We start from the raw sequence: 13,893 nt of genomic DNA on the forward strand, positions 1-13,893 counted from the left end.
TATAACATTTAATATTTGAAGCTGCAGTTTTCAGAATCAGTGGAGTAATAACTGAACAGACATTTATTTTGTTGTTTATAGAAAAAACACTTTAATTACCCTGTATTTTTGTGCTCTATGCCTTTTACTGACAAAACTTCAAACCATACTTGATGTGAGCTTATTACTCTTGGCCTGTAAGATCTATTTATTTTAGAAACAAGTGCTTATTAGTTACTAAATTTTCACATTTGAAAATTTAGTAACTAGGCTAAATTTATTGACACAATATGTGTCAGTTTCACATATTGACATTTTTATGGGTCATACTTCCATATATGGAATGAAAACATGTAATATGCTCAGTGCTTCTGAAAAGTGCAGTAAATACTGGTATTACATTTAATCAATAATTGGCAACTTTAAGATAAGCAGATAGTAAATATTCTGTTGACTCAGCAAAGGTGACCCTTTGACTAACTATCCCATTATATATAATATTCTTTGAAATTGTCTTCGAAATTTGGGGAAGTGAATAAATGTAAAGAAGTTGCATGAATGTCATAGATGTAATAACTATTTGTGTTAACTATTGCATACTTAGTTTAAACCAGATAATGACAACTAACATATCCTGCTAAAAGTGTTGTTAATATACTGAATTATCTATTTATGAAAATAAAAGTGATTCTACTTCCAATTTCATTGGAATTTTTGTTTTTCAATAAATATTTTTATGTTTATTAAGCCAGTAACAAGGTTAATACAATGTAAAATCATATTTCTTCACAGTTGTATTTTAAAATGACAGATGCATTTGCATCAGTTGTTTTATGCTACATGAATTCATTAAACACTCAACGTTCCTTGACCTATTTGGTTTCTACTTATGCTTATTGGTACTTACCACCTTTTAATCTTGAAGTAGGGTTTCAGTCAGCCTGCATATATTTTTATTCACAGTATTATCCAGCATGCTGCAGTCTTGTATACGGTGGTGAGCTAAGCTAGAGACCTTATCATTATTGCTGTACAGTACTCTGCAGAAAACTTTGTACTTTGGAAACTTTGAGGTAGCATTTTCAGTACTATATAAATATACTCAGATAAAATCATAGTCAGAAATATTTCCTTCTAGAGTAATCATGCTTTAGAAAATGAGGCATTTTTTGTCTCGATATGTGCGTAAAAATAAACTTGTGTCATATGGTTTACTATACTTTTGTATCTAAAGACTTTAATCTGATATTTGAGTAATTTGCTTCGAATTTACATTCTTGTTTTAAAAAATGTTTTTGTAATAAACTAAAGGGATTAAAATAGTTAATCTGGAGGGGGCGCCTACTCTGAATTATAGAACAGAAAGCGGTGTTGGATTGTATTTACCCAAAAGGCCAGAGCTAGCACTTATGCGATTCAGCATACCTGATGACTGTGATGTGCTTGAGGTGGGTGTAAGCTCATAGCTCCCTCTAAGAGTGCTCCCCAGAGAAAATGTTAGATCACCCAGCGGCTTGATATTGTCCAGAGCTTCTCTGGTCGTTTGCCTCAAGCTATTGATCTCAGCCTTCTGGGGCTGACTGGGCAGGGCCTAAGGTGGCTGGAGCTCCCAGGCTGGTCACCTCCAGAATGTCAAACAATGAATTTCCTAGATCATCTGCTATGATGTAGGAAAAGTTGAGAAACACCCCAATAGGACAGGCATGTCAGTAATGTCACTCTTACCCCTGGTGGCTGGGTGCATGTTTATGGTCTAATACTGAAAATAAAGGTAGAAGAGTCCGGCCAGGTGATGTTCTGTCAGCATTTCTCAAGGAGCAGTGGTTTGTTTGTACATGTGTTTGTTTATTCAGATTTCACATATATCCTCCCCAGAATGCCTCACTTTGCCTGCCTGGGGTGAGTCACCAATTGGAGTGGGCCCATCTCCTCAGGTGAAATGGCGTGGAGAAACTGGCAGTGAATGCTGCCCTGTGAAGCTGTGAAGTGGGGCTTTGGCTGTCCCATCCTTGCTTTTACCAGAGGCTCAGCCTTCAGACGCCCTCAGGGGAAGAGGGAAGGGGAGGAGGGGGCACCGCAGGCCCAGGCAAACAAGGCTGACGCACTCTTGGTAGTTACCCAGGGCCGGTTCCGTTAACCTGGTTCATTTGAAAAAAAAAAACTTCTTTTTAAGACTGTTCTCTTTATTTTTCCAATCTATTATATAGTACCTTCCCCCACCCATTGAAGTGAACTGACCGTATGATTCATTTATTAAACAAATACTGAGTTCCAGCTGTGTCGGGTACTGTAGTGGCAGGAGGTAAGTAAGGCAAGGAGCACACAGGTAAAACCCCTTCCACCCTGGCTGGTGGGCGGGTCAGAGAAGGAAGGGAAGAGGGAAGCAAAAACAGGATAAGTGAAATATAGATTGTGTTCAATGTTGATAAGCACTAAGCAGACAAAACAATGACGCAAGCTGTCGAGGAGTGGTGGTGGCGGTGAACGAAGTCAGCTGGTTCTTTGAACGACTGGAGCCCCGGGAAGACCTCGAGCCAAAGACCTGAAGGAAGTGAGGGAACAAAGTCTAAGGGAAGACAGACTCATCCAGAGAACAGCCCGCACAAGGTCCCTGCAGGGCAGAGAGCCTGTGTGGTCAGGGAACGGCAGTAAGAGGGCCAGTGGCTGGAATGAGACAGGGGCAGCTCGGGGAAGGTATCAGTAGAACAAAATGGGGCCAGAAAAGTACTGGGGCCAGATCTACAACCTTGTAGGCCATTGTAAGGACTTTGGCTTTTACTCGGGGTGAGACGAGAACCCACTGGAGAGTTTTAAGTAGAGAAGTGACATGGTATGATTTAACATTTAACAACTCTTACTGCTTTTTGAGTGTAGATGGTAGGAAGCCAATTAGCAGACTGCTGCAATAATCCAGGTGACAGATGATGGCTTAGACCAGCGTGGTGGCAGTGGAATGGTGGTATTAAGACTCTGGCAATAACCCAGAGAACTTCCTGTTGGATTTAATGTGAGGTGTGATTAAAGGAGAAGAATCAAGAACGTCTCCAATGTTTTTGGCCTGAGGATCTGGAAGAATAGGGTTGCCATTTATTGAAATGGGAAGACTGCCAGAGGAGTAGATGTGAGTGTGTGAGTGGGAGCTGGGTGAGTGGGTGGGGTAGTTTCAGGAAGGAGAAGGGTGCACTGAAAGTATGAGCAAAAGGTTTAGACATGGATTGCGTTGTCTGTTAGCCGTCCAAAAAGAGACATCAAGGAGAGACTTCAAGTAGACGGTATATCTATGCATCTGAGATTCAGGGAGATAAAAATGTTGGCTATAAATGTGTGTGTAGATAGTATTTAAAGCCATAGGGCTGGGACTTCCCTGATGGCACAGTGGTTAAGAATCTGCCCGCCAATGCGGGGGACATGAGTTCGAGCCCTGGTCCAGGAAGATCCCACATGCTGCAGAGCAACTAAGCCCGTGCACCACAACTACTGAAGCCCGTGCATCACAACTACTGAAGCCCGTGCACCTAGAGCCCGTGCTCCACAAGAGAAGCCCCTGCTCGCCACAACTAGAGAAAGCCTGCACGCAGCAACAAAGACCCAATGCAGCCAAAAATAAATAAATAACTTTATTTAAAAAAAAAAAGCCATAGGGCCAAATGAGGAGTAGGTGAGTCCAAGAGCTGAGCCCTGGTGTACTCCAATATTGAAAGGTCAGGGAGATTAGACGGTATGTTAATTACATTATACACTTGGGAACAATCCTTGATAAACTAGATTTGGGTTTTTAAAGAAAAAACTAGAGGTTCTCCTACGAATTAAACTGAGGTACAAAGCATGTTGTGGGGAATACTTGACCCTCTGAAATATCACTTCCAAAACATCCCAGTCTAGGTACTTGGTGTGAAGTTGGCAACGCTCCCAAGATTTTGGTAAATAAAAAATAAGTAGATTCCACGCAGTTCAGTATTGAGCCCCCTCTATATTGACACACACTGTGATTACAAAGATGAATTTTGCATAGCATATCCTGAAATGTCCATTAGGTGGCAGAAAAGCATTCACTAAATCGACTGTAAGCCAGGTAGGTCTCTCTCTCTCTCTCTCTCTCTCTCTCTCTCTCTCTCCTCTCTCTCTCTCTCTCTCTCCTCTCTCTCCTCTCTCTCCTCTCTCTCTCTCCCTCTTTCCCTCTCTCTCTCCCCTCCTTTCTCCTCCCCCATCTCTCTTGCCCACTCTGCTCCTTTAGCACTCTCTTTTAAAGACGAATATGTTAATTTAATGCACAACACTATTTTGCAAAACAAAAAAGCCAACAGATATCACTAGTCTGTAATATAACAGGGGTGAGCCAGGTGAATGGGGGCTTGGGGTACTTCATTTGGTTCAGAAATGTATGACTTGGGAGATGGTCTGGAAAGGAGTAAATTGACTATAATGAGACTGTTAGGCCTTATTCTTAAACTTTTGATGTGTAAGCTTTTCAGCTGGGGGCAAAGCAGGGAGGCCTCAGAAAGCAGAAAGCAAAAAAAAGTCCTCCTGTAAGAAAATAAGCAAGACTTCTTAGCCCAAGCTTGGCTATTGGAGCTTTCTGCAGTACACCACATGACTAAATCACAAGTCTGTTCAATTCAAATTTATTTACTTTTGGCTGTGTTGGGTCTTCGTTGCTGCACGCGGGCTTTCTCTAGTTGTGGCGAGCGGGGGCTACTCTTCGCTGCGGTGTGCTAGCTTCTCATTGTGGTGGCTTCTCTTGTTGCAGAGCATGGGCTCTAGGCACGTGGGCTCAGTAGTTGTGGCTCGGGGGCTCTAGAGCGCAGGCTCGGTAGTTGTGGCGCACGGGCTTAGTTGCTCCAGGGTATGTGGGATCTTCCCAGACCAGGGCTCGAACCCATGTCCCCTACATTGGCAGGAGGATTCTTAACCACTGCGCCACCAGAGAAATCCCACAAGTCTGTTCAATTTAGAAGTCACATTTCTTCCTGCTCTCCTTCAGGCACTGGTCCCCAAACTGGCCTGCCCATTGCAATCACCAGGGAAGCCTCAAAAATAATTGAGGCCCATATCCCACCCCAATAGACTGTGGGTCTCGGGTGTGCCCTGGCCTTGGAATTTTAAAAAAGGACTCCCAGGTAATCCTAACATGAAGACAAGTTTGAGGGCCACTGGGTTTATTTAATGCTGCACGTGTAAACATAACTCACCTTCCCACAACTCAAATTCGTTCTGCCCTGTAAGACACACGCAAGAGAACCTTTCCACGTCAGCACAAAGGCTAGTTGTATTAATTTGTCATCTACCGAACAAATTCTAACACCAAATTTTGCACTACTTTCAAAACCAAAGCCAATTAAAGCAATGAAAGAAAAAGCAGAGGAATAATGGTGAGTTGTTTTTTGAAAATGTTTTTATTTTCTTCTGATTGTTATAGAGCATATTTTATTTCTCATGGCATTGAAAATATTTACTTTTGCAATACTGTTATACTCGGCATATTTTAAACACCAAGTTAAGATCTTTTGTTTTTTCCTGCTCTTTGGCATCAGAAACTAAGTAGTTCTAGTTTACTTCTCACCAAATAGTTTTAGTTTACTTCTCACCAAGGTTCTTTTGTGATACACTGCCACTAAGTCAGTCAGGGAAAACCATGAATATATCCTTTAAGACTCCTCAGGGGACCCTGGGCTGAGAAGGTCTCACATCACCTTGCTTTGGATAACAAATTTAACCCTTGACAGGCTTTTTGTAACTCTGACCTTTAACAATGGCATTGTACAAATAAGATTTGGTGACTGATTCATGCATGCATAAACATATGTATGTATGAATATATATTTATATGTATATTCAATCCTGTGTTTATGGCCCATAAAAAGTCAGTCTGCTGGTCTTCATTTTGATAGATGGCTGATAATTGATTCACTCATATATATTATGATTACTGACTTATTTGGAATTATTTCTAATATTTTATTGGTGTTTTCATTAATCATGCTTTTCCTTTGCTCTCTTTATCCCCTTTTTCCTGCCTTCTGTTGGAGTGTTTATTTCCTTTTTTTTTCTTCTACTGGTTTTGAAGCCATACATTCTAATTCCATTATTTTGCTAGTCACCTTTAAATTGTCAGCATGCATACTTATGCTCTCCAAAGTATTCCAAAACAATACTTAAAGAGGTCAGCCCCTCATATTTTTGTTATTGTTAGCTAATACTTAATACTTCTTTGTTTTTATACTGTGCCCTACCAAAGTAGTGTTTTTAAGAGTCACTATTAAGAGTTTCACTTTGTTTACTTGTTCATTTACATTTGTTTCTTGCATCTCACTCTTACTTCTGCGTTCACTTTCCTTCTATTTGACACAGAATCTTATATTATTCATTGTTCAGTGAAGATGCAGGAATGCTTAACTCAGTTTCTATAGGTCGTAAAATGTCATTGTTTTACTCTCAAAAATTGTTCAGCTGGATATTGAATTCTTTATGACAATAATCAACTGTCTTCTGGGCTCAGTTGTTGCTGATTTGAAGTTAGCCTTTAGCCTAATCTGCCTTATCTATTATAAATTTTAAGATTTTCTATAATTTCTATGATCTAGGTTTGATTTTATTTTTTTATCCCTCTAGTATTCTTCATGTTTCTCATATTTGAAGATTTGTGTCTTTCTTCAAATATGGAAAATCCATAGCCATTACCTCTTCAAACATCACCTCCCCCATTATTTCTGTTCACATCTTCTGGAACTGCCATTAAAAGTATATTGAACTTTCTCATCTATTCTTAGCTCATAACTTTTCTTTCATGTTAACAGAATATATATATATGTACATATATATATATCTTTATGCTGTTTATGAGAGATTTCCTCAGATTTCTTCACTATGTTTAATCTACATCCAACCTATCCTATGTTCCCATATATTTCATTTCTGGAATTTCTGTTTGGTTCCTTTTCAAATCAACCTGTTCCTTTTGGATACTATAATGTTTTGCTTCCTTTATCTCTTTGAATATATTAACCATGTTAATTTTATTTTTAATTTTATTTATTTATTTATGGCTATGTTGGGTCTTCGTTTCTGTGCGAGGGCTTTCTCTAGTTGCGGCAAGTGGGGGCCACTCTTCATCGCGGTGCGCGGGCCTCTCACTATCGCGGCCTCTCTTGTTGCGGAGCACAGGCTCCAGACGCGCAGGCTCAGTAATTGTGGCTCACGGGCCTAGTTGCTCCGCGGCATGTGGGATCTTCCCAGACCAGAGCTCGAACCTGTGTCCCCTGCATTGGCAGGCAGATTCTCAACCACTACACCACCAGGGAAGCCCAACCATGTTCATTTTTAAAGTTTCATGTTGTTCTATGATTCCTAATTCTTGGATGAGGACTCTCCCATTTTTTTCATTTCATTTGCTGAACCCTCCTCATGATGGTTGGTTTCCTCATGTGATTTGTAAGTTTTTGCAATGAGCGCATCCTTGGCCAGGGTTATTTGTAGTGGAGGTCCAGTGTTCCCTGTCCTGTTGAAGCCTCCCTCCAGGGTGACTTTGCGTTTGCATCTGAGAGTTCTGTGGGCTGCACTGCCTCCAGGTTACTCAGCTTCGCTTCAGGTCCTTATAGGTCCCTATACCGTATGAGGGCTATGAATTTGGGCCACGTACCAGTATGGGGTCCTGGCCTCGGGCTCCAATTTTTTTTCAGGTGACTATTTCTACCCAAGTTGCCAGGAGATGACAAATTATTTTGCCGCTTTTGCAGGCCAACAGGTAGTTTTACTCGTCCATATTTTGTAGCTAAGATAGTACTTGATTATCTTAGTTTTATGCAGGTAGCTTTGCTTCAGCTCCCCACACTCATGGGATTTGTGATTTAGACCCTCTCCTCTCTGCGCCAGTATTAAAACTCTAGCCCCAAGGCCTATACCTGGTTCTGAAACCCCAGGAACTATCTCCGCTTCAGCTCACCCGTATGATTTTGAGTTTACCCGTATGATTTTGAGTTTCCTCTTCTGACACCTGGGTTAGCTTTCTTCCTTTCTTCCTTTCCTTCTCTTTTCCCCTCCTTCTTCCCTCCCTCACTCCCTTCCTTCCCCTTCCTCTCTCTGACTCTCTTTCTTACTTGCTTAGTGCAGCCTGATTGAATGTTTTGTTTCATTTTATCCCGCATTTCTGTGTGTTTGGAACAGGAAGAAAAATTCTTCCACATCAGCTCAGCCTGTCATGTTTGCTGATATAATCTTAAAATATATTAAGACAAGAGTGTACTTACTACATTAGAACAGTGCCTGATATATATACATCATTAAGTAAGTGATAAGTACTTGACAATAGCTAGCTTTTATTAAATACTTACTGTTTTCTAAGAATTGTTCTGAGTCCTGTATGTGTCTTTACTCATTTACTCCTTAATTTTACAAGGTTGGTACTATATTCACACACATTTTCAAATTATATTATTCTTATTTTATAGATGAAGAAACCAAGACACTGGAATATTAAGCAACAGGATTTTGAACCTAGACAGTCTGGCTCCAAGCTCGTCAGCTTTATTAAGATTTAACTTAAATAAAATTAAGTCTAGATTTTGATTCGTTTTGACAAATGTATACACAGTCGAGTAACCACTACTACAATCATACTACCTCTTAGAACAATTCCATCACCCCAAAAATTTCCCTTTGCCCGTTTGTAGTTAATCTCCTCCCACAGCCTGTCACCCCTAGCAAACACCGATCTGTTTTCTATCACTGTAATTTTGCCTTTTCTAAAATGTCACATAAGTAGAATCATACAGTGTCTGGCTTCTTTTACTTAGCATAATGCTTCTCAGATTCCTTCAGGGTATTGCAAACATTAGTTGTCCGTTACTTTTAATTGCTGAGCAGTATTCCGCTGAATAGATATACCACATTTTGTTTATCTTTTACCAGTTAATGGATATTTGGATTGTTTTCAGTTTGGAGCTCTTACAAATACAGCTGCTATGAATGTTCACATACAAATCTTTAGATGGATATATATCTTCATTTCTCTTGGGAAAATATCTAGACATGGAATTACAAGATTACATGGTAAGTATATGTTTGACTTCTAAGAAACTGTCCGACTGTTTTCCAAAGTGGCCATACTAGTTGCAGTCCCACTGGCAAGCAATTTATGAGAGTTCTAGTTGCTTCACTTACCCCTCAACATTTAGTATTGTTAGTCTTTTTAATTTTCTCCTTCTAGTGACTATGTTGTGATATCGCATATGGTTTCTATTTGCATTTGTCTAATGACTATGACATTGAGCACTTCTCCTAAGTTTATTTGGCATCTGTAAATTTTTGGGAAAGTGTCTATTCAAATTCTTTGCCCTTATTTTAATTGATTTGTTTATATTTTATAAATTGCAGTTATTTTTTATATATTCTGAAAATAAGTCCCTTATCAGACATATACTTGGCAAATATTTTCACCTGTCTGTGCAAAGCCTGTACTCTTTACCACTACTTATATTGCTCCTCAGTATTTATCGAAATGATTGAGGAATTTCCATAGGGCGATGGCCCCTTCCTACCCCTACCAGCAACTGAAGCTTTTGCAATTAATAAGGAATCCTGTTGACATTTTTGTTTGAAGACCCAAAGTTCACATTTTCACTACTAATTGAATCTTTTCTGTTTTGGTACAGAACTAAACTCTCTTCTCTTGGATTTGAAGAACTGATGAGATCATAGCTGCGATTACCTCTGAACTCTCTGTCTTTACAATCCATTGAAAATGATTAGACACGTCTCTGCTATATAAACACAGTCCTGGGCAGATTGTCTTAAAGCGTCCTGTTTTTCATTTACCAGTTTTTTCCTTATGGAAAAAGACAGTTTCCAGCAGTTAGAACTAGAAAAGGGTAGACCTTCCAAAAGGAGGACTCCCAAAAGAGTTATCCATTTTGTTGATGGTGACATCATGGAAGAATATAGCACAGAGGAAGAGGAAGAAAAAGAGGAACAGAGAACAAATTCAACACTTGATCCTGTAAGCTTAGAATATCATTATTAGCGAACATGGGGGCTGAGTGAATGCGAAATTAAGGCAGATGAGGTTTGTGGAAAACACAGTTTTAAGCTAATTCCTTGCTCTCCTTGGTTTGCTTTCTACAGCCAAGTACAATCAACTTATAATTTTGATAATCTTAGGTTTCTCATCTATGAGAGAAAATGGAGCCTATTACGAAGTATTTTGAAACTTCTACACTGCAGACTCTGCAGTCATCACTCCTGTTATTAATTTATGCTGATTTGGTTTCTCTTTTTTTTTCAGTCTAAACTTTCATGGGGGTCCTACCTATGGTTTTGGGCAGGGCGAATAGCAAGGACCTCATTTTCTAGTAAGTACTGCTAAGGTTATTTTTTTCTGTCCTAAATATAGACTTACAGACCCTCAGAGTTAGATGGGACTTCCAGTGGTTTAATCCACTCCGTGGCATTCTGAAGAACTGGTCGCTTCCATATCTACGCTTGAACATTCCCGAACACATAGAACCTCACATCTTCAGGCAGACCCTCCCATCTTTTCTCAACTCTTTTTAGTAAATTCTATCTTCTATTCTATCTTCTTTTAAAGTTCTTCCCATTGATCCTAGTTGTCTTTTTAAAAGCCAGACAACACCAGTCCAGATTCCTCTTTCATAGAATTTCAAATATTTGAAGACAATAGTCAGTCCTCCCTGAGGTGACTCTTCACCTGAATAAACTTCCAAGTTTTTTCTTTTTTCAACTGTTACCTGACACAGTTCCAAGTTCCCTTTTCATAATCACTCTATTATAAACAATTTTAGTGATCCCTCCCAAGGACATAATGAATAGCCTAAGTGGCTCTTTACAAGAGACAAAATACTAAATCTTATTTTGTTTGACTTTCATCAATTTTTTAAAAATCACAATTGGCAACATGTAATTACTCATTGCCTTCTAACTTGCATATGCTTGTGTATGTGATGGGGGAAACAACTTTAAGAATCTGAGAAAATATAAAATATAGCTCTTAGGAATTGATCTTCATTCATTCATTCAGTAAACATTTATTGAGTACTCATGTATGTTCAGCACTGTGCAGGACCCTGGGACACAAAGACAAATGACAGTCTTTGCTTTCAAGGGCCTTAATATTCAATGGGTAATATAGGCCGGTAAACATGCCCATGATGATAATTTGTTGTTACAATCTCCATGGCAGGAGGAGTGTAGGGACTATAGACTGGGATACTCAGGAATGTTGATGTACAGAGGAGACATCTTAAGGATGCTATGAAAGTATGTCTGGCCAAGGCCAGCTTGGGGACCATGAAAGTGACCAGGGGGTCTTTAAATCACATTAAAAGTAATGATAAGGGAGATTTAGTCAGATGGTATGAGCCCTAAGTGCTTTTTGATCAAGGTGGAAGGTTTGTAATTTGGAAGTTACTTTAGAGACCCAGGTGAATACTGACCTTACCTCAACCAAAATATGTTGGCAGAAGAAATGCTGCCTTCCAGAGACGTCTATGCTTTAGTTAGGGCAAGACTGTTTGAAGAGGTGAAATATTTTGGAGGGAGGGAGCCTTAGAGATTAGATCAGGTAAAAGAAGCAAAACTCAGTACAGCAATATGAGCGTGTGAAGGAGAACAGGGACTACAGTGATTTCTATGTTGGGCTTTGACTTCAGATGACAGGGGCAGGACACAAAGGGAATCAGTCTGCCTTCAGGGTTCCAAATGGAACTGTAGCCTGACAGGGCTTCTGCCGGGGGCTTCCAGATTTTAGTGAAGGCATAAATACGCTAACAGTCTGATCTTTACACAGAGACTTTGGTTAGAGCTGGAACCCAGACGACACTGGTAATTAATTTTTTCCATGTAAGATTCTAGTAGGTCATAAACAGGAAAACTTCCTGAGATTTATTCTAATGTTTTAGAAACTTCTCTTATGCACATGTACTAGGCACTGTGGCAAAGAAACAGATTACAGAGCTAGAGTATTTTTGAAAGGATAAAGCACGTTAAAAAAGAATAGACAGCATCATTTTGATGCACTGTATGAGCAATTTCTTCAGAAGTGAAATGAATCATGGGAATCAGAAAGTCCTATAACCGGGTGAGGCACATCAGAAGTCCTATACTTTTACAGGAGAACATCTCTAGGAGAGACCTTTTTGGAAACCCCTCATTATTCACGCTAAACCTTTATCCCTAACTCTAACAATCCCTGAGGCTGCAGGCCACCTTGATATTGTAACTGAAGGCAGACAAGGAAGGTCTTAAATTGCTGCTAGGAAGGAGTTTGTTTTGATGCATGGAAAAATTTCTGACATGGGTCTCAGTAACATTGGATTTAATTTGGGGTATACTTTGCAACATACTCACAGCGGATGATCAGATGATACACATGGGGATAGGCAACATCTGTTCTGATTGCTCAGGACCTGTACCTGTTATTAAGTATTTTGAAAATCTCCCCTGATATATTCATCTGGAAAGGATAGTTTACATGTAATCCTATGTGAAGACAGAGATTTAACAAATTCCCTTTGAGTCCTAGGACTTTTTGAGGGTCTGGAGCAATTGAAATCTTTTGTCAGCCTTGAAGTTAAGTATAGTAATAGACCATTTGAGGGCAAGTTGAAACTTGAGTTTAAGCTTTAATTATTATTATTTTTTTTTTGCGGTACGCGGGCCTCTCACCGTTGTGGCCTCTCCCGTTGCGGAGCACAGGCTCCGGATGCGCAGGCTCAGCGGCCACGGCTCACGGGCCCAGCCGCTCCGCGGCATGTGGGATCTTCCCGGACCGGGGCACGAACCCGCGTCCCCTGCATCGGCAGGCGGACTCTCAACCACTGCGCCACCAGGGAAGCCCTAAGCTTTAATTATTAATTCAATTTACCAAAGCGTTTTTCTTTCTTCTAGCATGTGAATTCCTTGGTGGAAGATTTGCTCTGTTCTTTGGTCTTAATCAACCCAAATACCAGTATGTGTTAAATGAGTACTATAGAACACAAAATAAGGTATGTGACATCCCGCTGGGGACACCAAGAGCCCTGAGATGGGAATGTTGGTTGTTCCTGATTTGGGCCCTTACAGAGGAGTATTTTCCCACCTGGTAATTCATGTAACTGCAGTTTCACTGAGCTCCCATGGTCAGACTGACTTCTTTTTCCAATGCCCCTCACCCCATGATGCTTATTCGTATTTGCCTCTCTTGTGTGAAGTTAGAAGGTCCTGAGATAGTTCGTAGATGGTAGTCGAGTGTGAAGCCTGAGATCGCATAAAGGGGAGGCTTCTTATAAGGCTGTCTCTATAAGAGGGGGAGATCAGAGGTATTGGGTTTACTGTTAAACATTTCCTTATTTCTCTCTGTATCAGGAAAGTGACAAGGAAAGTGAAGGGAATGGATCAAAGGCCCAACCAGCCAATGTTCCCAATGAAAAGTGTCACCTAGAGGCTGGGGCCCGAGAGTATGGAACGAGACAACAGGACATTGCCAAGGGCATTCCTCGGTGGAGTATCTCATCCAGGGAGGGCCTGATGGCAGATTCCAGCTCCTAATGGGCAGCGGGGCTATAGTTCCCCTGGATCTCTCATCCTCGGTCATTGATTACCACGGCAACAGCACCACAGGTAGCACTTCTGAGCCAGATCTGATCTCAATCTCTTTGTGATTTATTCTCCAGCAGCCAGGAATTGTAAACAATCATAAGAACAATTGTGGATTCTTTCTCAATGTAAATTTTTATTTATAAGCCCAGCAGCCCAACTCCACCCCAGTGATATAAGTCCTGTCTGTCAGTTGTGGGCTACTAGTATTGACATTTGCACAGTAGTATAAATGCCTTAAGGAACGTGGGCACAGGAGTTTTAGTCTGAAACTCTTTGTCACATGGCGAGGGTACAGAAAAGGACCCTCTGTTCCTCAAAAGAAACTTT

The 13,893-nt window shown here is 40.4% G+C and overlaps 1 protein-coding gene across 1 annotated transcript; it reads left to right on the forward strand.

Moving 5' to 3' along the window:
• Window positions 1-9,802: 9,802 nt before the first annotated feature.
• FAM177B (family with sequence similarity 177 member B) lies at window positions 9,803-13,515 on the forward strand (the record flags this gene model as incomplete). The annotated part of the gene is made up of 4 exons (XM_082865748.1): window positions 9,803-9,970; window positions 10,256-10,322; window positions 12,877-12,974; window positions 13,333-13,515. The coding sequence occupies 4 exons, from the start codon at window positions 9,803-9,805 to the stop codon at window positions 13,513-13,515; spliced, it is 516 nt and encodes a 171-aa protein (XP_082721874.1).
• Between the last annotated feature and the right edge of the window lie 378 nt (window positions 13,516-13,893).

This window comes from Leucopleurus acutus (assembly GCF_964270905.1).
Source record: "Leucopleurus acutus genome assembly, chromosome: 2".
Taxonomy (NCBI): domain Eukaryota; kingdom Metazoa; phylum Chordata; class Mammalia; order Artiodactyla; family Delphinidae; genus Leucopleurus; species Leucopleurus acutus.